Source organism: Podarcis filfolensis (genome assembly GCF_964270895.1).
Source record: "Podarcis filfolensis genome assembly, chromosome: 5".
NCBI classification, from domain to species: domain Eukaryota; kingdom Metazoa; phylum Chordata; class Lepidosauria; order Squamata; family Lacertidae; genus Podarcis; species Podarcis filfolensis.
In genome coordinates this window covers 93,681,159-93,705,186 of record NC_139608.1, presented here as the reverse complement: position 1 = coordinate 93,705,186, position 24,028 = coordinate 93,681,159, and the positions used below count along the sequence as shown (strand labels likewise).

The 24,028-nt window shown below is 42.5% G+C and overlaps 1 protein-coding gene across 2 annotated transcripts in view; it reads left to right on the top strand.

Moving 5' to 3' along the window:
- Positions 1 to 13,554, top strand: part of ANO2 (anoctamin 2) — a 145,410-nt gene extending 131,856 nt beyond the window's left edge. For both annotated transcript variants that reach the window (XM_083615565.1, XM_083615566.1), the window contains 6 exons: positions 2,119 to 2,271; positions 2,413 to 2,465; positions 4,582 to 4,763; positions 9,229 to 9,334; positions 10,872 to 12,342; positions 13,363 to 13,554. In XM_083615565.1, the coding sequence (XP_083471691.1) occupies positions 2,119 to 2,271; positions 2,413 to 2,465; positions 4,582 to 4,763; positions 9,229 to 9,334; positions 10,872 to 11,153 (776 nt within the window). In that variant the 3' untranslated portion in view covers positions 11,154 to 12,342; positions 13,363 to 13,554. The remainder of the gene's footprint in view (positions 1 to 2,118; positions 2,272 to 2,412; positions 2,466 to 4,581; positions 4,764 to 9,228; positions 9,335 to 10,871; positions 12,343 to 13,362) is intronic.
- Positions 13,555 to 24,028: the final 10,474 nt, after the last annotated feature.

The following is a 24,028-nucleotide window of genomic DNA, read 5'->3' as shown; positions in this document are numbered from 1 at the left end:
ACTGGTTGACACCATCTTCCTGAACGGACAAACTACCCACCAGCAGCATATCCATCTGAGTTTCAGTTCAATGGCCCTCATCTATTCCATTACTGCTCCCAAATACTGGTTCTGCACTTCAGCTAGAGAAGACAGGCAGCTGGATGTCATCACCATTTTGAAAACACCCAACTCCAAACCCTTTCACCACTTCACTCAGCAGTTTCATGTACTTCTTAAATCACCATGGGTGGTGTCATTCCGTGAAGCTGAACGTTCGGAGATTCAGGACAGAAGGAATGACTTCTTCACACAATGCAAAATTAAACAATGGAAATGGCTGCTAGCTGCTGTAGATCACAAGTGGGAGAGTTCTATGTGCTCATGCGCTCTTTGTGGGCTTTCCGCAGGCATCTAGTTGGCCACTGTGAGAACAGAATGCTAGACTGGATAGACCTTTGTTTTTTTTATAATTTTTTTTTATTGGTTTTTCAACACATATTAAAAGACAATACAACACAATACAAAAACAAACAAACATACAAACACGTATAATTTCTTGACCTTTTTTTCCTTAAACCTTCTTTCAGCGACTTCCCCATACCTCCCCTTTCTGCATCCCTGTTTTAAGTCTTTCCAGCAACCCCTAATTTCAGTTACTTGTAGCACTTTCTTTAAATCCTTTTTCTCATATCCAATTGTTTGTCACTGCAATTCTATTTTGCATTACCCAAGACATTTTAACACTCATTAATTTTACAACAGTTCTTAAGATAAACTTTAAATTTCTTCCAATCTTCTTCCACCGTCTCTTTCCCTTGGTCACGGATTCTGCCAGTCATCTCAGCCAGTCCGACTGGATAGACCTTTGGTCTCCTCCAACACAGTTCTTCAAACAGAGCTCCTTAACATGAGGGCCAAAGAAAAGTCTGATAATGCCAGCTCCTGGAACTGGTTCTCTGGGGAGGGATGGATCCCCTGAATAAAAATGCCCTCAATCCCCAATTTAGAGAACCTAAGCAGAGGGATCCTGTGATCGGTTGCGTTGAATGCGACAATCAATAGGGGTGTGTGTGTGTATATATATATATATTTGTGTGTGTGTGTATGTATATATATATATATATATGTGTGTGTGTGTGTGTGTGTGTGTGTATATATATATATATATATATATATAATTGATTTTAACATATAAATTATAAAATGTACCACAAAACTTATCACTTATACAATCTTTTTAGACTTCCATCAGCACCTCTGATGATCCACCGTTTTAACCACTTCTTTTGCATTTCTTAACTTTATATTGCCTTTACATCTCTTAACAGATCATCCTTCCCCTTCTCCATTTTTGCAATACTTCCAATAATACTCCTCACAAAGCTTCTTGCAAACCTACAAACGTCGTCTGATCTTCACAAATACTTTTTAAATAGTCCATAAATTTACTCCAGTCTTCCATGAATTTCTGGTCCCGCCGGTTTCGAATCCTTCCTGTTAGTTTATCTAGTTCTGCATAGTCCATTAACTTCATCCTCCATTCTTCAATCGTCAGTAATTCTTCTTGCTTCCATTTTTGGGCCAGTAATATTCTTGCTGCTGTTATTGCATATAAAAAGAGCTTACCTTCCTTTCTATTTATATCACTCCCAACAATGCCTAGTAAAAATGCTTCTGGTTTCTTTATAAATGTATATTTCAACATTTTTTTCAACTCATTATATATCATCTCCCAGAAGCTTTTCACCTTTTTACATTCCCACCACATGTGGTAAGCGACAATCAATAGGGGTGAACTCCAGCTGGTACCATCCTGGTACTACCAGCATGACCAAGCCAATGTAAGCAGTTCATCCATAATATCCAGTAATTTCCCCATGAAAATGTCATTCACAACTGCTAGTTGCCATGATCCTCAAGATTCAATGAGGCTTTCTCACAGCTACCTCCTTCAGGGTGGCTGAAACAAGCCTTCTGCCAAAGAGGCGTTTATAACCTTGTGGACCTAAGTGGTGTGCACCATGACTTTAAAAGTTTATATATATTATATAAGCATGGCACTGTATGTCATGGCTTTGCAAGTGATTGCAGACTTGGTTTTTCAGGCCTTAGGAACAATGTTTTTCTGTCTTCTAGTTATACAGTTTGGATTCGTCACGCTCTTTGTCGCTTCCTTTCCTCTGGCTCCTGTGTTTGCCCTGCTCAACAATGTCATTGAAGTTCGCCTGGATGCCAAAAAGTTTGTCACCGAGCTAAGGAGGCCAGATACAGTAAGAGCAAAAGATATAGGTACGTTTTTTAAATTTAAAATTATGGTAAAGATGGTGTATAGAAAGGCGGGAGAGAAAAATATGAGGTCTGGAGTTTGGTTTGCAATGAGAACAGGAATGGAAACTGCACAGCTTAACAAATCTTTCTTCTCTCTTACAGGGATTTGGTTTAACATTCTGAGCGGCATTGGAAAATTTTCAGTAATAATTAATGTGAGTATTGGCTGCTTGCTTACGTATGCTATGGCAAGTGGGGATTTGACTTAAGTTGTCAAGAATTTCAGGCTTTTCTTATTTAAACATCAATTTCTTTGTTTATAAAAATGTATACCACTTAATACAATAAAATTATTTAAGCAGTTTACATAAAAAATGATAAAAATGCAACAACAACATTCCATAAAAATTTCCTAAAACCTAGATTAAAACAAAATGAAATTATACATCGCAAATTAAACTGAGCAGTGTGCTAAACAAGAGAGTCTGAGTCCAGGAAAGCTTGGCTAAACATAAAAGGTTTTTTTAAGTATTTGAAGGTCATTACTGTCTCCACCTCACTTTATTTCCTGGGAAAAGGCATTCCAAAAGGTGAGTGCTGTCACTGAGAAGACCCACTTCCAAGTTGTTGCTCCTCAGAAGACCTCAAAAATCAGGTTGGTCTGTTCATTGTTTGAGGCTTTGAATATTGAACAACAAAGCCTTGACATTGGCTTGGTAGCTAACAGGTAGCTAGTACAGCTCTTTCAGCAATGGTGTAAAATGTGTAAAGCTGGATGTCCCACTAAGCACCATAGCAGCTGCATTTTATGCTAACATCGTAGCATAGAAAGGGTAGCTCCATATATACTGTGCTACTGTTGTCTAATGGTGCAGTAACCAATATATGGAGCACCATGGCAAGGTTATCCCTGTTTGACACACCAACCAAAGGTGGTAGTGGTCCTCAAGAGGTCACCTTGGCCTCAAGTGAAAGCAGTGGATCTAAGAGCACCCCGCAAATTATGCACCTGCTCCTTCAGAGGGAGTACAAACCTGTACAGAACTGATACCCAACCCAGTTCTTGGGACCTGGGAACTGCCCTGTTGATTCTCAGGCCTGAATCCAGACTGGGATACATTAAGATAATAAGTTTCACCAAAAGACAAATTCATGTCTACTGGCCGTGATAGCTATGGTCTACCTCCAGTACATCTCTGAAGACATTGCTCTGAATCTCAGGTAGGGAGAGCTATGCTCAGGTTCTACTTGCAGGCTTCCTGTGGGCATCTGGTTGGGCATTGTGAGATCCAGTAGGTCTCTTCTTGTGTTTTGATTGCAGCTGAATCACCACCACCTTCTAGACTGCCTTGACCAAGGTGTATTGGACCTGTGGGTCCACAGTGGGCTTCTTCAGTTATGGTTGCACATTGCTGCCTCCTTTGAGACAACAGGAACCATTCTATTATGCAAAAAGGCATTAAGCAGGTTCACCCATGAATTTGAACTGAATCAAATTTCTCCCACATCCCCATCTCACAGTGGGCAGCCAGCTGCCTAGGGGTAATCTGAATGCAGAGATTAAGTGCAACCACACACTCTCCATGTGTGATTCCCAACAACTGACTTGCTGCCTCCGACATGGCAAGTAGAACCTAGCCATGGTGGCTAGAAGCCCTCAATCACCTTATCCTCCATTGCTGCTTTATTTTGAGTTCATATCGCAGTCCCAAAACTCTGCATCAGATTCAGGCTTTATCCTTCTCACTGTCTGGCTCACAGCCACTTCTTTTGTTCCCTTAACAACTCATACTTAAGCGGGCCATTACTAGGCTGGTTTGGCTATTCCAGCAATTGAATCCATGTTGGATCCAGGAATTAGAAGGGGGGGCTCAGGCATGCAACCTGCCCCCCCCCCAAGAACTCATAACAATATGTTCAATTTCAATTGGGTAAATTGCCACAAGGCTCATCCTTCTATTATCACCCTTCTTTGTTCACTCATCTTTTAAACAAATAAACTGTTAATTAACATCAAACTGACGGCAGTAAAAATCTATCCAAGATTTATATTAAAAAGGCATAAAAGGCCCCCTATGCAAAGCTCTTGAACAGCACATCTATTTTTATTAAACAGCCAGATTACAGGTCAGTCTGGTAGGATGCTCTTCCACACTGCTGTGGAGACAAATAATACTTGAAAGTCCAACTAGTTCTTGTCCTCAAGTCACAAAGCAGCTTCTCTGGGGATTTCTGGATATCTTTTGGATCACTGTCCTCATCCATAAACTTACTCCAAAGTATACTATGCATATCTGTGCTCATATGGTAAAGGTTTTTCTTTTCTCCCAGGCCTTTGTCATATCCGTCACTTCTGATTTCATTCCGCGCCTTGTCTATCAATATGCATATAGTCACAATGGAACCATGCATGGCTTCATCAATCACACTCTCTCATACTTCAACGTCAGTGATTTCAAGGCTGGAACCCAGCCAGAAGCCTCAAGTTTTGAAGAGGATGTTTCCCTTTGCAGGTAAAGCAGCTTTACCAATCACTGGCTATTGTATTTAAGACTTATGGTAGGAGCAATTTTGGTAGGTGGTTCCACTAACTTTAGTGGGTTAAAACTAGAGTAAGACTGATCTCTGTCATTGAAGGCAAAAGGTAAATTTCCCAGCTACATTTGCCCTTTCTGTAAGATCCTCACATTTTCTAAAGCTCAGTGTGCCCAAGACTTGACTTCCTAGGAAACACACACAATATTTCTTCTTTAATCATTTGGAAACAAATATGAGAACAAAAAATAGTATCCAATAGGTATCCATGTTTTCTAGGGGCAGCCCCTATTTCTGTTTCCTAGGCCCATATATTTGTTTTGCATTCTGTTGATGCCTTCTTAAAATATTGTTAGTACATGTTCACTGGAGCTGCCGTTATTGAGTTTCATCCCCTTCCTCAAGTCTCTAGAAGTCAAATCTCAATGTGGTGAATGTGCCTTGACTGAATGGATACAGTATGTTTTCCCCACAGGTGGAAAATAATTTTGGGATTGTGATTTTGATCAGAAAAACATGGAGAAAGATTGATCAGCCCCTTTCTCTTCCCCCCGCTCTTATAAAATTTAGAGCCCTCAATGGAGGCATTTAAGTAAAACCAAAAACTGTCAGGGAGGCTTCACACCTAGTTGGGTTCTTGACATAGAGAGAGGCTATGAGCAATGTATTTTAGCTCAATTAAACACACAGATGCACGCATTTCATTTCTGAAAAAAATTTGGGGAGAAGGTTGACCTGATACAAGTAATGGTATTACGTGGAAGCCGGAATTTCCCATTAGGGGCTTCACTTGATATTAAGGTGTCTTTAACTGAATCCATAACAAATTCAAACACTCCCTAGTGATGCATTCTTAGAATAGGTAGGGCAACATTTTTATCCACTACTCTGAAATATCTGGTATTCGTTCTAAATGAACATTGCAACAGTGGCAATAATCTGTCAACAATCTGTGACATATAATTAGCCATAATTTTTTTCTTGCAGAGTACAAGGGTTATTTTTTTTTTATTATTCTGCTCAAGGCAAAATGAAAATGACACGTTTCTCAGTTAAACACTCCTTTGGTATAGATAATGAGGATGAATTTATCGGACCCTACCATCACGTTTGTCACTAAAAGCTTATCCACACAACACTAGAGCAAACCTGAGTTTGCAACCAGGTGTGCATTTGACAAATACTGCAGGCAATCCCATCACTTTGAGAAGTACCCATGTCTGATACAAAGATTTGTGTGTTTCATTCATAGGCTATATTTTTAAGATACATACTTTTAACAGGGAATGTCCAGCCTTTGGTTCTAAATCTCTGTCTGCAAAATGGTAATAACCATCAACAGCTAATTCCTCCTTCTTCAAAGCAAAATCAACAATATTTTAATGCAAAGTGATTTCAACATAAAAGGGAAAAGGTGTGTTCAGTTATGTATCGTTTTTGGACTGAAAGTGACACGTGTTCGCTTTTTTTATTCCAAACATGGGATGAATTAGCAAATATTGACAACTTACATTCCCATTTCTGTTTTTGCTGGAATTCTCAGACATCCCTCATCCTAATAAGTTGCAATATTGCCAGATAATGTTGATCAGTTTGCCAGTATAATATCAGAATTGCACACTGCCATTATGTGCACATTTACAGGTGGAAATGCAGCCATTTGCCACCGGACAGATACTTCCATATGATGCTTTAGTCAGACAAGTGGTCCATTTCATCAGGGCTGTCACTTTCAGTTGGTAGTAAGTCTGCAGGCTCCAAACTCAGCCCCTTTCCCAGTTCTGTTATATGAGATCATTCTCAAGTCCAGGATGTAGGAAGGCAGCCTGCTCCAGGGAGGGTTGCACCCCGCTGAAAGCAATCATTTCTCATTTATGCTGCTATTATAAATAACTTCGTCTCATTGCTGGAAATACTTTCACACTCATTTGTGTACAGATAATTCAGAAACTCCAAAGTGCAGCACCCCAGATTACTGTGCTGGGGTTCAAATTAGAGCTCAAATAAGTCCTGTTTTAAAACAGCTACACTGGATGCAGGCTCATTTCTGGGCCCAGTTTAAGCTACTCACGTTAGGGTTTAAAGCCCCAAATATCTGAAAGACTGTTTCCACCCCTATTCACCTTATTGGGGGCTTTCTTGGTCCTTTGTCCACCCTCAGAGGTGTGGGGGAGAGGGCTTTCTTTGTGTCAGCCCCTAAATTGTGGAACTCACCCCGTCCCGTCCCCAGAAGCACCTAGCATCTTCATTGTTGCAGAGGCACCCCTTTGCAACAGTTAAAATATTTTGTTTTTGTGGGACTCATCTCTCCTGCTTAATTTATACTGTTCTGGTTCATATGGAATGGCTGTGGTGGTTTTATCTGTTTTTGCAATTGTTGTAACATGGCCTGGGATCTTAGGGTGAAGAGCGGGTAAGATCTTTTGTAATAAATAGAATAAAAGAACTGAAATTGAACCTGGGAACTTCAGCATGTCCAACTCTTTCCTTCCTTCCATATTTTGTCTCCCACTCTCTCTCAGACTTAAATTATCCCACTATACTAAATATAGGCCAGACCTTGTATGCTTCTCTTTTGAAACTCTCTACTGTGGGAACCTAAGTTGAACGTTCTAAAACTGTGCCTTCTATACAAATAAATATATCTCTATCCTTTTGTATTCTTTCTAAGAACAAAACTGGTATATTTACGTGCCTAACAACCATTCTCCTTTGTATGCTTTCTCAGAAGTAAGTCCTCCTGAGCTCAAGGGGATCACAGCTCAACAAAACAATTTATTATAGTTATCTTCATAAAAAGTGTATAGTTGTTCACTATTAAGCCTATTAACTTGCTGGTAGAAAGTGAGCTCCATGGGTACCAGTCACAAAATGGCTACCATGGGGAGCATGGCATAACACCGGCATAGGCAAACTCGGCCCTCCAGATGTTTTGAGACTACAGTTCCCATCATCCCTGGTCCTGTTAGCTAGGGATGATGGGAGTTGTAGTCCCAAAATATCTGGAGGGCCGAGTTTGCCTATGCCTGGCATAACACAAAGAGGCTGACATGTGGGAAGTGACATGACACAAAATGGTTGCTGCATCTAAAAAAAGCAGAAAAAGAGAGAGCGCCACAATGTGTTGCAAGCATGCCTGCACTTCCGCCTCCCATCTCCTGCCCATCAACTAAGAAAAGGCACCTACATCTGCCACTGCTGGGCACAGACAAAAGTTCTTTGCATCTCTGCTCTCTGTTCAGAACCATTTAGGGAGGACACGTGTGCAATCTGGCATCCAGTGAAATGTGGGCAGCTTTATTCATTTGCGTGCTGAGGTCCCCAAAACACCCCTACCCCAATAACTCACACATCACACATAATTTTTTGTTTAAGGTTTTTGGCATAATTTTGGCCACAACTTTATTAACATACAAATTGTGAGTGGTTGCTTAGGCATTGGTTATGACTAGCTGTCCCCCCCCGCCTTGGGGGACAGCACTGACTCCCAGATTCCAGCGAGAGCCAGTGTGGAGGAACAAGATCAGGGATAACTGGAGCTGCGGCACAGACCCTCAGCTACTCCCCGCATGCTCCCAGGAGCTTACGCGGCCCGCACCCTGCACCAAGGGTTTGGACGAGAGGATGGTAAGCCCCTGAATTCCTTTAACGGAATTCCCGTGCAGCAGCAGCATTGGAGGGGCAGGCACAGCCAATCCATACCCCTCCACCAACCAATTTAACCAATGCCTAACCGCCAACCTTACAAGTTGTGACGATTTGCTACGCAGTAGGCAAAACCCAATTGGCACACACTAATCAGCCAAAAGGAAAAATTCCTACCAGGCCCCCGCACCAATGCGGACGACCCCATGACAGGCATAGCAAGGTCAAAGCACAAGCCCAATCAAGGGAGGGCGGGCGGGTGATCCGGTGTCCACAGCGAAAGAGAAAGGAACATGCTGTGGACCTTGTTTAAATAACCTCTGATCCCACCCCTAAATTGGCAACATCAAATTTACCCCAGTAACACCAACCACCAATCTGATCCAAGCCCCTTGAATCTAACCTGCCTGGCAACTGTGGGGTGTTTTGCTTGGCCCCATCCGCAACCCGTGCTCTCCTTTAATGAGAACACGCTTTATTGGATTCCATTTATCAGTCACTTCACCTAGAATGTCTCAAAGCAAATGTGTTGCTTGATTTATCAGAGTCAACCCATGTCAGTCAAAATTGTTAAAGCAATCCATGACTGCAGCCCGACACATGGGGCTGTGGTTGGTCGGTGTGAGAAAGAAACATTGAAGCATAATCGGGGAACCCAAACACTGTTGCTGGAAGTGAAGGGTATGAATTGCACAACGGCTGGGGAACTTTCTAGCTGGAAAATTGAACTGATCCATGTTATGTGTAGCAGATATGGCTCCAAAATGTGCAGTTTAAAGCAATGGCTCCATTTTACAGGTTTAAGGATTACAGAGAACCACCATGGTCTGAAAACCAGTATGAATTTTCTAAGCAGTACTGGACTGTTTTATCTGCCCGTTTAGCCTTTGTCATTATCTTTCAGGTAAACCCTTTCTGCATTATATTACTTCACTGCCACATGTAATGCATTGATAGCTGCCTGCAGTACAGTGGTACCTTGGGTTAAGTACTTAATTCGTTCCGGAGGTTTGTACTTAACCTGAAACTGTTCTTAACCTGAAGCACCACTTTAGCTAATGGGGCCTCCTGCTGCCGTTTCGCCGCCAGAGCCCGATTTCTGTTCTTATCCTGAAGCAAAGTTCTTAACCTGAAACACTATTTCTGGCTTAGTGGAGTGTGTAACCTGAAGCGTATGTAACCCGAGGTACCACTGTACTTGTTTGTCCATTGATTTTTATTCACGCTTGTTCACTGACCCTTTCAAATTCCCTTGCCCTTGTGGAACAGTCTCAGCTAAACTAGAAGAGAATTAAAACATCTTGATGTATTGGTGTCTGTTCAGCTAACAGTATACAGTGGTGCCTCGCAAGACGAAATTAATTCTTTCTGCGAATTTTTTCGTCTAGTGAATTTTTCGTCTTGCGAAGCACGAAATCCCATAGGAATGCATTGAAAATCAATTAATGCGTTCCTATGGTAAAAAAAGTCCAAACAAAGCCAAATTTGGTACAACAAGAGTTTATTAAGTGCTCTTTAAAGTCACACATACTGTAAAGAGCATTTCAAAATTCAAACCCAGAATTTTTTTTAAAAAACAGCAGAGTGCCCCAATGGTCACAGAAAATCATAAAAATGCAGGAAAAAAACCACAAGCTTCCAGATTCTTGCAAACCCCTCCCCAACTGTTCCCCCAGTCACCCAGCACACAGAAATTCAAATCCAGAATTTTTTTAAAAAAACAGCAGAGTGCCCCAATGGTCACAGAAAATCATAAAAATGCAGAAAAAAAACACAAGCTTCCAGATTCTTGCAAACCCCTCCCCAACACCAAGTCCTTGAATTCCAAACACCCCAACCCAAAATCCAACCCCCCCCAAAAAAAAGTTTTAAAAGCTTAACTTACCAAATGGCTGCAAAAGAAATTTTGGAAAAGCTTCAAAAATCACCAAAGTTTTTAAAAACCTCAAAAAAGGCTACTATGTACACTGCGTTCTATGAGTTGCTCCTCGAAGTCAAGTCGCAACTGTATTAACGGTGTTAAGAAAAAGGAAACAAACTTGCAAGACGTTTTCGTCTTGCGAAGCAAGCCCATTCGTCTTGTGAAGCAGCTCAAAAAACGGAAAACCCTTTCGTCTAGCGAGTTTTCCGTCTTGCGAGGCATTCGTCTTGCGGGGCACCACTGTATTGCTGATGGAGTATTGGAAGCAGCCCAGAGACAGTTATATTATTGAGCACTCTGCATACCTGCTGGGCCTTGTCCCTGCCCAGCGTGCGAGAGCGGCGAGGGCTGGGTTAGCACGCTCAGTCCACACTTGGGGGTATGTGCGCATGCACCCCTGGCACCAGCAGACAATGCTACACACCTGGGTATACCTCCCCAAAACAAGTGCTTTAGGGATCTTTTCACTGCTGTAAGGAACACGTCTTCCTCCTGCTTATTTAATTTATTTCTCATGCAGAACCTGGTAATGTTCCTCAGTGTGCTTGTTGACTGGATGATCCCAGACATCCCCAAGGATATCAGTGAGCAGATCAAGAAAGAAAAGAGCGTGCTGGTTGATTTCTTCTTGAAGGAAGAGCATGAGAAACTGAAACTGATAGAAAACTTTATCAGGCGAGACAAGCAAAGGAGCAAAAATGAAACAAGAGGAAGCAGAATTCGAGCGGCAAGTTTCTGCCAGTTCAACCGAAGTCATCGGGGCAGCTTAACATCCTTTAGTTCACACCACACTGATGTATGATTCCTTGAGGGCACATCTGCACCACTTATAATCGCTCTGTCCCCAGAGAACTGTAGTAGTGAAAGACGCTTATGTTCTTCAGCTGAATATTCTCATCATCACTCTAGTCCTGCTACAGTTCCCAAGATTTGGAGAGGAATACATGACAGCTGAGCTAGCATGATGCACATATAGGTTTGTAGTGCAAGAAATAACAGCCAGTACGAAACATATCGAATAATAATTTACCTATTGTCTGGTTAGATCTTGAGGGGGGAAGTGATTGCTATTGTTTTGGACAAATAGATTATACTGGTTTTCAGAAGCTTCATTTTTAAATTTCTCTGCAGTATTCTTAATCAGATGTCCTACGTGAAAACACGCTGTATATTTATGTTACAAACTCATGTAATTTTATACCAATTTGCCTGCATTGCTTCTTCTGCCCCACCCCAAATCCTGAGAATTATAGTTTGGTGAGAGTTCTAATACCTCTCTTAGAAATCCCCCCCTCCTTCACAGAACTACCTTAAGAGTACACCAGCTCATGTTGATGAGCCTCATTTTGAGTGGCTGGACTGAAAGCTGCAGAACCGTAATAGCAAAATATTTACGGTCACAGAGCACTTTGACATTTAGTAATGTTTCTCTCTCATTAACAGCACAGTCCTGTACCTACCAACTCAGAAGTAAGTCACATAGAGTTTAGCAGGGCTTACCCCCAGGTAAGTGAGTATAGGATTGCAATCTAAAAGTATGAAAAGGCCAAGAGAGACCACAGCATGCATATCTGATAGTGAGCTTAGAGCCTGATTTCCTCCTCTTTCGAATCCATCATCACATTTTGTATCAGTTTCCACATACAGAAGTACATGTGCCTAGCACCATTCATGAAGTGTATCCACAAGAACCCCCCCCCCAAAAAAAATTCCTGCATTGCATGACAGGGGGGTTGGATGACCCTCATGGTCCCTTCCAACTCTACAATTCTATGATTTTAAGAGTAAATTATACTTTTCCAACCTAGGCAACCCACTTGTGATTTAGACAGTACCAAGCTTGTGTTCTTCTCCCATTGCTCAGTCCCATCTGATGAGCAAGTGGGACATAAATGATGGCGTACAGCTGGGCAGGGGGCAGGAGACATAATGAGGAAGGTGGTGCAATAGTGGCAACCTGTCCTTTGGTACCAGCACCATTTAGAGTACAGGTTCCTCTTCATCCTGGAGAAGAGTGACTAGTGGGGTGCCACAGGGTTCTGTCTTGGGCCCGGTCTTGTTCAACATCTTTATCAACGACTTGGATGATGGACTCAAGGGCATCCTGATCAAATTTGCAGATGACACCAAACTGGGAGGGGTGGCTAACACCCCAGAGGACAGGATCACACTTCAAAACGACCTTGACAGATTAGAGAACTGGGCCAAAACAAACAAGATGAGTTTTAACAGGGAGAAATGTAAAGTATTGCACTTGGGCAAAAAAAATGAGAGGCACAAATACAAGATGGGTGACACCTGGCTTGAGAGCAGTACATGTGAAAAGGATCTAGGAGTCTTGGTTGACCACAAACTTGACATGAGCCAACAGTGTGACGCGGCAGCTAAAAAAGCCAATGCAATTCTGGGCTGCATCAATAGGAGTATAGCATCTAGATCAAGGGAAGTAATAGTGCCACTGTATTCTGCTCTGGTTAGACCTCACCTGGAGTACTGTGTCCAGTTCTGGGCACCACAGTTCAAGAAGGACACTGACAAACTGGAACGTGTCCAGAGGAGGGCAACCAAAATGGTCAAAGGCCTGGAAACGATGCCTTATGAGGAACGGCTAAGGGAGCTGGGCATGTTTAGCCTGGAGAAGCGGAGGTTAAGGGGTGATATGATAGCCATGTTCAAATATATAAAAGGATGTCACATAGAGGAGGGAGAAAGGTTGTTTTCTGCTGCTCCAGAGAAGCGGACACGGAGCAATGGATCCAAATTACAAGAAAGAAGATTCCACCTAAACATTAGGAAGAACTTCCTGACAGTAAGAGCTGTTCGACAGTGGAATTTGCTGCCAAGGAGTGTGGTGGAGTCTCCTTCTTTGGAGGTCTTTAAGCAGAGGCTTGACAACCATATGTCAGGAGTGCTCTGATGGTGTTTCCTGCTTGGCAGGGGGTTGGACTCGATGGCCCTTGTGGTCTCTTCCAACTCTATGATTCTATGATTCTATGATTCTATGATTCTAGGTAGGTTGTCTAGGTTGTGAGCAGCAACTCTTTCCCTCTCTGCTACCTTGCCTCCTTCTTGCCCCCTTTTGTTGTCTTCCCCATTGTCAACCTGCTCCATTGGTGCAGAGACCTGTCTGTTTTTGCTTTTGAAACTATGTAAAGCATCATGTACACTGATGTTATGAATAAAAATAAAAACCGTAGTTTAAATCATGGATTTTGCTCAACGCCCACATGAACAACAATCCTGCTCTTCCTAAATGTGCACATTTGGAAATTCGGACTGAGTACAAGAATCTATGAAACATCACTTAAACTAGCTTTGATGGGGAAAATGTCCATTTTAGAATACTGAAGTTATCATTGAAGTTACGGTGCTGTAAATGGCTGGCTGATACAAGCATATCTATAAGTGATCACCTGTAGCTTCATCTTCAGATGAAGCACAGCATTTTAGTTCACTGATATCCCTAAGAGGGATATAATGTAATTTTATGCATTAACTTAGTCCTTGATCGCACTTATTACTTGCTGCTGTGCAATGACAGTAAATCAAGATGTCCCTATGTAAAATTCAGAGAGTTACCACTTAGGCATGCCATCTAAATGTATTTAAAGAATATTGTTATGAGGGGATTTTTGGATTTTTTTGCCCCTCTTATTCCTTGATCAACTTTCTGTTAGTTAGAAAGACAAATGGCCAGAGTGGAGATTTGAGAAGCTGGATGCAAAAGCGGCAGGCTGAGAAGCCAAAGAGAAAAAGATTCTGCTGGAATCTAAGGCTGTAGCTATGGGAGAAGACACCCTTGAGTGTTGATGCTTTGAACCCCTCCATCATAGGCTCAGGTTGTACATATGTGTAAATAAACCATACATCATAAAGACACCACAGTCTCCGCTGTCCCTCATTCCCAAAGGAAACACAAACCCGAGTAAGTTGCTGAAACTCCTGGAATCTTACACTACTAAGAGATAGCGATGGTGGCATGCAACAATAATTTTATTTCTATCAAGATTGGCCTTGCACCAGGGGCAAAAAGTCAAAACACCCCCCTGTGGTGAGCCTCATTCCATAGACCCTATAACCACCACATCTTATCTTACAGGTTTTTGTGTGAGGTAAAACTTTGGTACTTGGAGACTTCAGGCAGAAGTTGAGCAAATAACAGTGGTTTATTATATAGAAGAAAGGTGTTAAAGCAAATGAAGTGTCGGGAGATAAAGTTCTTTCAGGAAACAGTTCACTCATTAATAATTATAGTAAACCAAGCGGATGTTACAGACTTCTAGACTAGTTGGTTAAGTGTTCAGCTTGTTTCTAGTTTGGTTACTTCAGTTTCTTAAAACTTCATTGCATAGGTGTTAGAGCTTAACACTTTGCTTCTCAGACAAGGTGGTACTTTCTGTCGGTTTCCCAATCTCTTAACAATCCCACTCCTGTGGTATTTCCAAATAATATAACAGACCCAGGGGATCACCACCCCCTCATAAACTGGTTTGGGAGTCTTCTCTCTGGAAAATCTCTCCCCTCGACTGGAATGAGACCTGAGGAGACTTTATCCTCACAGCTTCCACAGCTCAGACTCAGCCCTCCAGAAAACTCCTGTCTGAATACTTTCACAAGACGCTAAACACTGTCTTACTATCTAAGCTCAGAGACTCCTTTCTCTGGCTGTAGATATTTTCCTCGGAGTGGACGTTATACACACAGATCAGATCCAATTCTCCAACTCTCCCTCCAGCTATTTCCCTTAAACTGCCGTATTTTTTGCTCTATAAGACTCACTTTTTCCCCTCCTAAAAAGTAAGGGGAAATGTGTGTGCATCTTATGGAGCAAATGCAGGCTGCGCAGCTATCCCAGAAGCCAGAACAGCAAGAGGGATTGCTGCTTTCACAGCGCAGCAATCCCTCTTGCTGTTTTGGCTTCTGAGATTCAGAATATTTTTTTTCTTGTTTTCCTCCTCCAAAAACTAGGTGCGTCTTGTGGTCTGGTGCGTCTTATAGAGCGAAAAATACGGTATATGCCAAACTATCTGAACCCTCCCTCGGAAACGGCTCCTTTCCCTTTCCCTCCAAAAACTGCTGGCTCCACCCCCTGTCTGTCTTGGTAACCAATCAGAGAGAGGCTCTGGCCTTCTGGTGGAATTTTGAAGCACTATATCACCACATTCTGGTCTGGCTCAGCTGTCCATCACAGCCCCATGCCTCCCCATGCCAGGGTCTCGGTTCCAATTTTGGGCCCTTGGCCAGTCATTTATGAAGGAAAATCCTGCTCTTAAGAGGGCAAACCACATGGTGCAAATCTTGTGCACAATGGTCCATGATATGCACAAATGAGGGCACCCAGAATTACTTAGCATGATCTTTGGAATGTCTTGGACAGTTGTGTTCTCATTTATTCATAGATCGTTCAGAGCACCTCAAGAAGAAACTTTCCCAATGTTTAATGCATTTTCATTGTATATAGCCTCCATTGTTCCACAGAATCTGAGAAAGTTGAGCCACTGGGGGGAGGAGAGAGAGGGAGAGAGAGAGAACGAGCAGGTGGCTGTGGTTAAATTGCATCTAGAATTTCATCCTTTTTCTGTGAAAGTTAATGTATGTTAGCCTACTGGACAGTCTCTGGAGTCTTGCATAGTTCCCCACCCCTCCACCCCATCCCCAAGCTCCAGCAAGGCTGGGAAAAGAAAAGGCTGACTTGCTGGGTTATCAAAGCCTTGACTGACAGCTTCCCTGTCTGCATATGTGATACACTATTTTTATCTTGATCCTGAAAGCTCAGTTTAATAGAAACTTGGCAGGTTGGTTCTGAGCGCTGGTTCGGTCCCCAAGGATTAACATTCCCACAGAAACCTTTGACTTCTCTTACCATCCCCCAGGTCGCAAATGAAAGCCTCTCCCAAATGCCTATAACTGGAGATCTGCCGATTGCCCAACTCCCCGTTCCATTGTTGAACTCACCATTTTCTCACAGTGCAGTCCTTCCTTATCAGCCTGAAACTTGTAAGGCTACCCATCAAGTGACTGCCATTGTACTGTCACCTCTCCGAAGGTTCCCTTTCCCCTCTCTTTCTCCAGTGCAGTCGCCCAAACAGCATTATTCAATAGAAACCTGAAAGCATATGGAAATATAAAGTAAACCCAAACAATAAGCAGTATCCAATCCATTAAAAATGATGAAAAAATGTTCCTGGGGTATGATGGAAAATGATGGAAAGGCCACAGCAAAGCTAATACTGAAATCAGTGGGTTCAAGTACACTTTCATACGCAGTGGGAAACATGAGGAACTGCCTCCATGACAAAAATGCTTTTCAAAACCAAATACGAAAAGGACTTCGTTCATCTTCTAGAACCAGAAAGAGATGCAGTCACATGAGTTTCTCCGGTGCCACAGCTGAAATGGGGAAAACACGCATGAAGGAAAAGAAGAGTTTTGTGTGTGGGAAGCGAGGCAGAGAGAACTTAGAGGGGGAAATAAACTAAGAGAAAATTACTAAAGTTACCGTATTTTTTGCTCTATAAGACTCATTTACTCCTAAAAAGTAAGGGGAGATGTGTGTGCGTCTTATGGAGCGAATGCAGGCTGCACAGCTATCCCAGAAGCCAGAACAGCAAGAGGGATTGCTGCTTTCACTGCGCAGCGATCCCTCTTGCTGTTCTGGCTTCTGAGATTAAGAATATTTTTTTTCTTGTTTTCCTCCTCCAAAAACTCGGTGCGTCTTGTGGTCTGGTGCGTCTTATAGAGCGAAAAATATGGTAGGCGTTTCTATTGCACTTTGAACTGTAGCTTAAGAGAAGCTGAGCCTTAGTGCATTTTGCTCAGATGAAAAATGCTGTAAGTAGGGTTAATACTTGGAGTCAGGAAATGCCCGTGTGATGTAGAGGAAAATACGGCAGATTTAATACACTGGTCTCCCTTCACATCTGCAGCAGCACCAAGTATGGAAACAGATTTTTGCTTTGAGGCTGGCTGCTATTATATGCACACTATTCATACTGTTCCTGCTGCTACTAGTACCCCTGACCTTATACTATCCTGTCTCGAAGGCAAACTGAGGGTGGTGTATATGGTGCCTTCCTTTGCTTATCTTCACAACAGACATGTGAGACACATCAGACTGCGAGTTACTAGCCAGCCATGACCCAGTTAGCTTCACAGTTGAGTGGGGACTTTAAACTTGGCTAGTTCAGGCTTGCTGCCCCTTCAGCTTAGTCAGAAAGTTGTTTCTTCCTGTCAGGGACTCTGGTAACCTCTGACTGCAAACTGACAGCTGTGTGAGCTACCTAAGGCTTGTCAGGTCCAGTCTGAAAGGAAAGGGAATGTGTTCCCTAAGGTGCCCGGTACCAGCAAACAATATATCACTTTTGACATTTTTTTAAGCAAAAAGTATTCATTCAGAAACAGGGCAGTTCCAATCCAGGATCAAGGAGAAAGACCTTCCATTTTTTACTTTCAAACTGAACACGCGAAGAGGGCTTTAGTAACACAACCAAACCAAAGGCTGGTTCTGAGCTATGACTCATATTGTGTCTTAGTTGGTGGTCATTATCTAGTTCATGGCTTATGGTTGTGAACCATACTGTTTTCCTACAACATGCTTGCACTTGTGTCAGCCAAGTCAACCTCAATCTTGTTGGCTTCTCGGGAGTTCACCCAGCCTCCTTTTTTGCTGTCTACAAAGGGATTGCAAAAGCAAGGGAGAGGTTAGGAATCAGACAGCCCACAATTCGGGCCAGGAGGCCCAAGCTGTACCTTGCATGACATACCTTGCATGTTCAGTCTCCAGCTTAAAGGATATGAGGCAACCAAGCCGGAAGGGACCTCTGTGAAAGGCTTTGCTGGCTCATACATTGTGTAAGTGTGTCCTACAGTAAGTGGCTAATAACAGAATGTGCAATCATAATAATAGAATACTTGCTTTTTAGATACATATTATATGAGGAAAAACAAGTCCCATATGTTTACATGACTTCCTTTTTATGATACAGTACTTTCTTTTATCCTTAATGGAACACAATTCCATTAATAGAGTGCCTTGTGGGAATTTTCTGCTTCAGTTACATGGCTTCATAAAACAGTCTTATTATTAATAATAATAATAAATAATTTATAGTTTACAAGCCTGATTTTATTCCAATCTCAGCTCAAGTGTACATTTTTCATGGGAGTATTTCATAGTGTATTGTATAAAGTGCTTTTTTAAAAAATAGGACATGCATTTGCTTTCCATATGGTTACTTTCCATATGGGCTAAGGTGCGTATAAAAAAAGGATACACACACACACACACACACACACACACACACACACCAGTCAATGGTGTAGATGCTCAAAGACAGATTGGGCAGAAAGGTCTCTTGCGCAAGCCTACTGTAATGAATCTGCACCATGCACGCAGGAGGTGCTGTGGTCTAAACCACAGAGCCTAGGACTTGCCGATCAGAAGGTTGGCGGTTTTAATCCCCACGAAGGGGTTAGCTCCCGTTGCTCGGTCCCTGCTCCTGCCAACCTAGCAGTTTGAAAGCACGCCAAAAAGTGCAAGTAGATAAATAGGTACTGCTCCAGCGGGAAGGTAAGCGGCGTTTCCATGCGCTGCTCTGGTTCGCCAGAAGTGACTTAGCCATGCTAGCCACATGACCCAGAAGCTGTATGCCGGCTCCCTCGGCCAGTAAAGCGAGATGAGCGCCGCAACCCCAGAGTTGGCCACGACTGGACCTAATGGTCAGGGGTCCCTTTACCTTTAAGACCATAGTCCTTGAAACAAGAGCATGCTAGACCTTCTGTGATTGTTGGATAGTTTAATAATGAATAAGCATTGGTGCTTTTTTTACTACCCATGTTCTTTTCATATTATTGGTTTAACTGTTCTGGGAACAGTTTGTTTAAAAATAATGAACTATGTCAACATTCTGCGGGAAATGAGGCCATAAGGAGAAACAGTCTTTCTTCTTCCTAGTATCCTTCTCTACCATGCCAGCATTGTATTCACATTCAGAGTTCTTATTTTTAATTCATAGGAAAACTTACGACATCCGTAACCAAGAAGCAAACAATGTGTAAGAGAGTGACTGTGATTAGATCCATCCATGGACATCTGTTGCCTTATATGACAGGGAGAAATTACGTGTGCAAGTCATGCAATAGACTCCTGGCCATGGTGAATTTCCAGAAGGTCTGCAGAATTTCTGACCCAGCACAGCTCCTCACATGGTGCCACTGTTCATCTCCCTTTCTGACGATTTGTGGGGCAGACTCTCCCAAGTGTTCCTATTCAGTTCATGTCCAGAGACCTCACTGCTCAAGGCTGTCACTTTCCCAGCTCCCCTATTTGTAGCTTAAGGCCTCGGTTGCAGCAACTGACTTCAGAGACCTGGGGCTCCTTCCAGGTAGATTTGGGTAGAGCACCCAGTGGCCTACTATGCATGTGGACTGACTTTCCCTTGTGAATTTGAAGCAACATTGTCAAAATTGCAGCCCTTCTCTTTGATTGCCCAGTAGGTGGCGTTTCGTTTCATCATGGCAAATAGAAACATAATAATCACTGCTATGCAAATCCTGAAACCACACGCACAAAGCTACAACCTTACCTTATAATTAATGGAGCAGCCTGGTACACCAGCCAGATTGATCCTGTTACGGAATATTGCGTGACACTTCAGACAGCTTTTTGCCCAGGCAGAAACCTGAGTAAGGAATTGAGGGGTCAGGGAGGTGGGGGGCATAAAAGGATTTCAGTGACACTAGTAAAATCCCTCTGCAGGGTTTTACACATTCTTTGCATTCCACCAGATACCAAGATGCACAAGAATAAGATTCAATAGTGTGATAACATTTCTTTTTAAAAAACAACAAAACTTCACAACCTTCTTCACAACATTGTGTCCTCAGCCATGGTCTGTAATCGACACTTTTGGTTACAGAACATAATTGAAGATGCAGAGTGGTGCATCTCAATAGCCCTTATTATTATTATTTTAACGCATAAATAAAAGGTCCGTATAGTTAAAGCCATGGTTTTCCCGGTAGTAATGTATGGAAGCGAGAGCTGGACCATAAAGAAGGCTGATCGCTGAAGAATAGATGCTTTTGAATTATGGTGCTGGAGGAGACGCTTGAGAGTCCCATGGACTGCAAGAAGATCAAAAGCATCCATTCTTAAGGAAATTAGCCCTGGGTGCTCACTGGAAGGACAGATCGTGAAGCTGAGGCTCCAATACTTTGGCCACCTCATGAGAAGAGAAGACTCCCTGGAAAAGACCCTGATGTTGGGAAAGATGGAGGGCACAAGGAGAAGGGGACGACAGAGGATGAGATGGTTGGACAGTGTTCTCGAAGCTACAAACATGAGTCTGACCAAACTGCGGGAGGCAGTGGAAGACAGAAGTGCCTGGCGTGCTCTGGTCCACGGGGTCACAAAGAGTCGGACACGACTAAATGACTAAACAACAATGCATCAATAAAGCCATTACACCTTTAATCTTGTGCACCTTTGAGACTCTGTCTCTCCGTGTGACTGGTGCCTTCCCTCCTTCTCTTTTTCCGCTGGAATCCACCAAAGCAAAATGTGAGGCAAGCCTGGAGATTCCCACTCAGGTGAAACTTCTGAGGGCTTGCCAAAAGTAGAATGGGTTTCATTGTAGCAGCAATAACAGCAAGTGGCTTAAACATGTTTCTGCTGAAGGCAACACATGTTTTTATAAGCAGAGACTGCGGAGGATTTAAATACCTGAGTTCTCTTTTCAGTGCATACTTGCCATCCTCCCAGGAGAGCTTCACCTATTCCTCATGCCGTCATCAGGCAGGAGTAAACTGCAGATGTGAAGCCCAGTGAGATGAGAGGCCCAGACGAAAAAGCCTGTTCATACATGTAGCCCTCAAACATCCGCTGCCACTGGCTGCTACTGCATTTTATTTCAGAAGAATTTAACCATTTTTTCAGGAAAAGCAAAGAAGAGTGGAAGGGAAGAGGGTGAGCAAAACAAGGGAAGACTTTTTCATTAAAAAAAAAAAATTTACGATGGTCCTGATTTTGCAAGTTTGAATTATGGCCATTTATTTTTAAGCCACAAGTGTTACTCAAACAATTAAGAAACACCTTTTCCATAATATTCAGCTGGTGATCTGTTTTGATTTTTGTGTGGTTTTTATTGCATTATAATTGTTGTAAATGGCTTTGATATTTTATATGAAATTGCAGTACACAAATATTTTTTAATAACATGGACACATAATAAAAGGTTAGCTTATCAATAATGTTAACTACCTTCTTTATTTGACAGAGACCCTATGCGCAGGCAGAAATTCAAATGATGCACATTTTCATAGCAGAGCAAAGCAGTAGCTGTTGAATTTCTCTCCCTTGGTCAGCTTCTATCAGTTTAAAAATATTTGTATTTGACAAATTTTTCTAGGTTAAAAATGCCATTTTCATTTTCTATGTTCCAACTACCTTTAAGAATCAGTCTTACATATACAAACCATGATGATCTCTTGCATTTTTAGAAGTGTTTTTAAATTTTAATTTTCTTTTAAGTCACAGAGTCACATTCCCCAAGTATTCAGAAGGCATCCCCTTATTTTGGGGTGGTCTCATTTGCGTGTTCAGACCCAGAGACCTCCCCCCTAAATAAATTCAGACAAGACTCAAATTTTAGTTTGGGTTTTTGGCAGAATTTAGGCCACAACTTTATTGATTACAGAAGGTGAGTGGTTACATAGGCTCTGGTTCGACTAGCTCCCTGCACCCTTGCAGGCAGTGCTGACCCAGAGCTGTATCATAGGTCAGCCAAGGGTGAACACCTGGGTAGCCGAAAAGCCGGGACCAGACTATGCTCACCACCCAGATGCCCCCCTGGACTCAGGCACAGACACCCCCCCTCTCAGGGGTTGACCAAACCAGTTGAGTCCCTGGATTCCTTTAACAGAATACCCTTCACATAGGGATGGTGAGAGCGTTCTCCCATCCCTATCACCTTGAACCATTGCCTATCCGCAACCTTACAAGTTGTAATGATTTGCTATGCAGCAGGTGAAACTCAAATGGCAACAGCCAGTCAGCCAAGTGGGGAAATTCCTGCCGTGCCCCTGTCCCAACGACACACGACACATGATGGCATAGCAAGCTCAATCGCACAATGCCCTAAAATTAGGGAGAGGTGGGCAGGTGTTCCGATGCACATGCTGAAAGAAGAAGCTCTGGGTCACGTGCATGGGTATATATAGGTCCCTTGATCCGTTTAGACTGCACCCCATTGGCCAGATTGAACCCAACATTGAGGGACCTACCAATCGGGTGTTGTGGCTGTGCAATATACCCACCCGCAACACAGGAGGCCAGTCTCCAGGTCTCACCGCAACACATGCCCTCTTTTAGGGAGGACACAATTTCACTTACAAACTAGTTCATCAGTCAAATATTTGTAACAATGACTATCTGCTAAGTGCTCAGCCTCGTTCTTTGTGGCATCTTGCATTGCATCTTTGGTTGTCTCTGGAGCTGAAGGAGGGGAGGACAGAGACTGAAGAAAGAGCTATGAGTGCAGGGGGCCGCTTTCCCCATTCTTTGGACCCTGGGGGAAACCCAACATATCTGCTGCACCTGGAACAGGGTGTGGAGAGTGAAGCTGAATGGGACACAGCTGTGGGCAGCCTGAAGATGGACCATCCACCTGCACATAAAAAGCAGGTCTAGAGGGAGAGACTAGAGTGACGTCCGCTGTTTAGAGAGACTCTTCTCATTGTGAGCTGAGAGTTTGTTTGGACTCTGGGTGAGAACCTGTAAACTCAGAGGAAGGTTATGTCAGAAGGGAAATGAACTGATATTGATAACTTTGTATTCATGTCACATTTTTATATGTAACTGTGTATTGTTGTAATATTTTTGTTCTGTCAGTTGTTGCTTCAGTTTTCCACACATCGCTTTTAGAGACATTTCTAATATATTAAACAGAATAGAAATCAAATAACCCATCAATCAATTAGTTGCCATCCTTGTATCACTCTTGTATTGACATATGCTTGGAAAGATTTGCACTACAATTGTAAATCAATTTTAGAACAGTTTTTTTATGGTGTTGCTGAAAGAGTTAAAGAAATGATCATTTTAGGAGAGGATTCTGTGTCACTCAGCCACAATTTCCATGACTCCTTGGCAATTAAATTGTTTTAAGGCTGCAGTGCAGATGTGAGTCAAAGTATCAGCTGACCATCTCTTGATTAATGGTGTGTGTTTTGGAAGTTAGATGGCAATTACAATCATCATCAAAGTATAATTTTAAAAGAATTAATAGTACATCTGCAGGGTATTAGCATAATGAACAGTCAGAGATCATATCCTCCAGTTTGGAAATCTACTATATTCCTGCCCTGTCATGGGCTCAGTCCAAATGGAAAGCAGCTTACAACAACCCTTCAGTGTAGTCTGATATTATCCTGGGCCTGTTGTTGTTCAACATCTTTATAAACAACCTGGATGAGGGAACTGAGGGGATGCTTATCAAATCTGCAGATGCCACCAAACTGGGAGGGGTAGCTAATGCCCCAGAAGACAGAATTGGGATTCAAAATGACCTTCACAGATCGGAGAATTGGGCCCAAGCTAAAAAGTGAATTTCTAAAGGGACAAATATACTTCTACACTTAGGCAGGAATAATCAACTGCACTAATATATGATTGGAGAG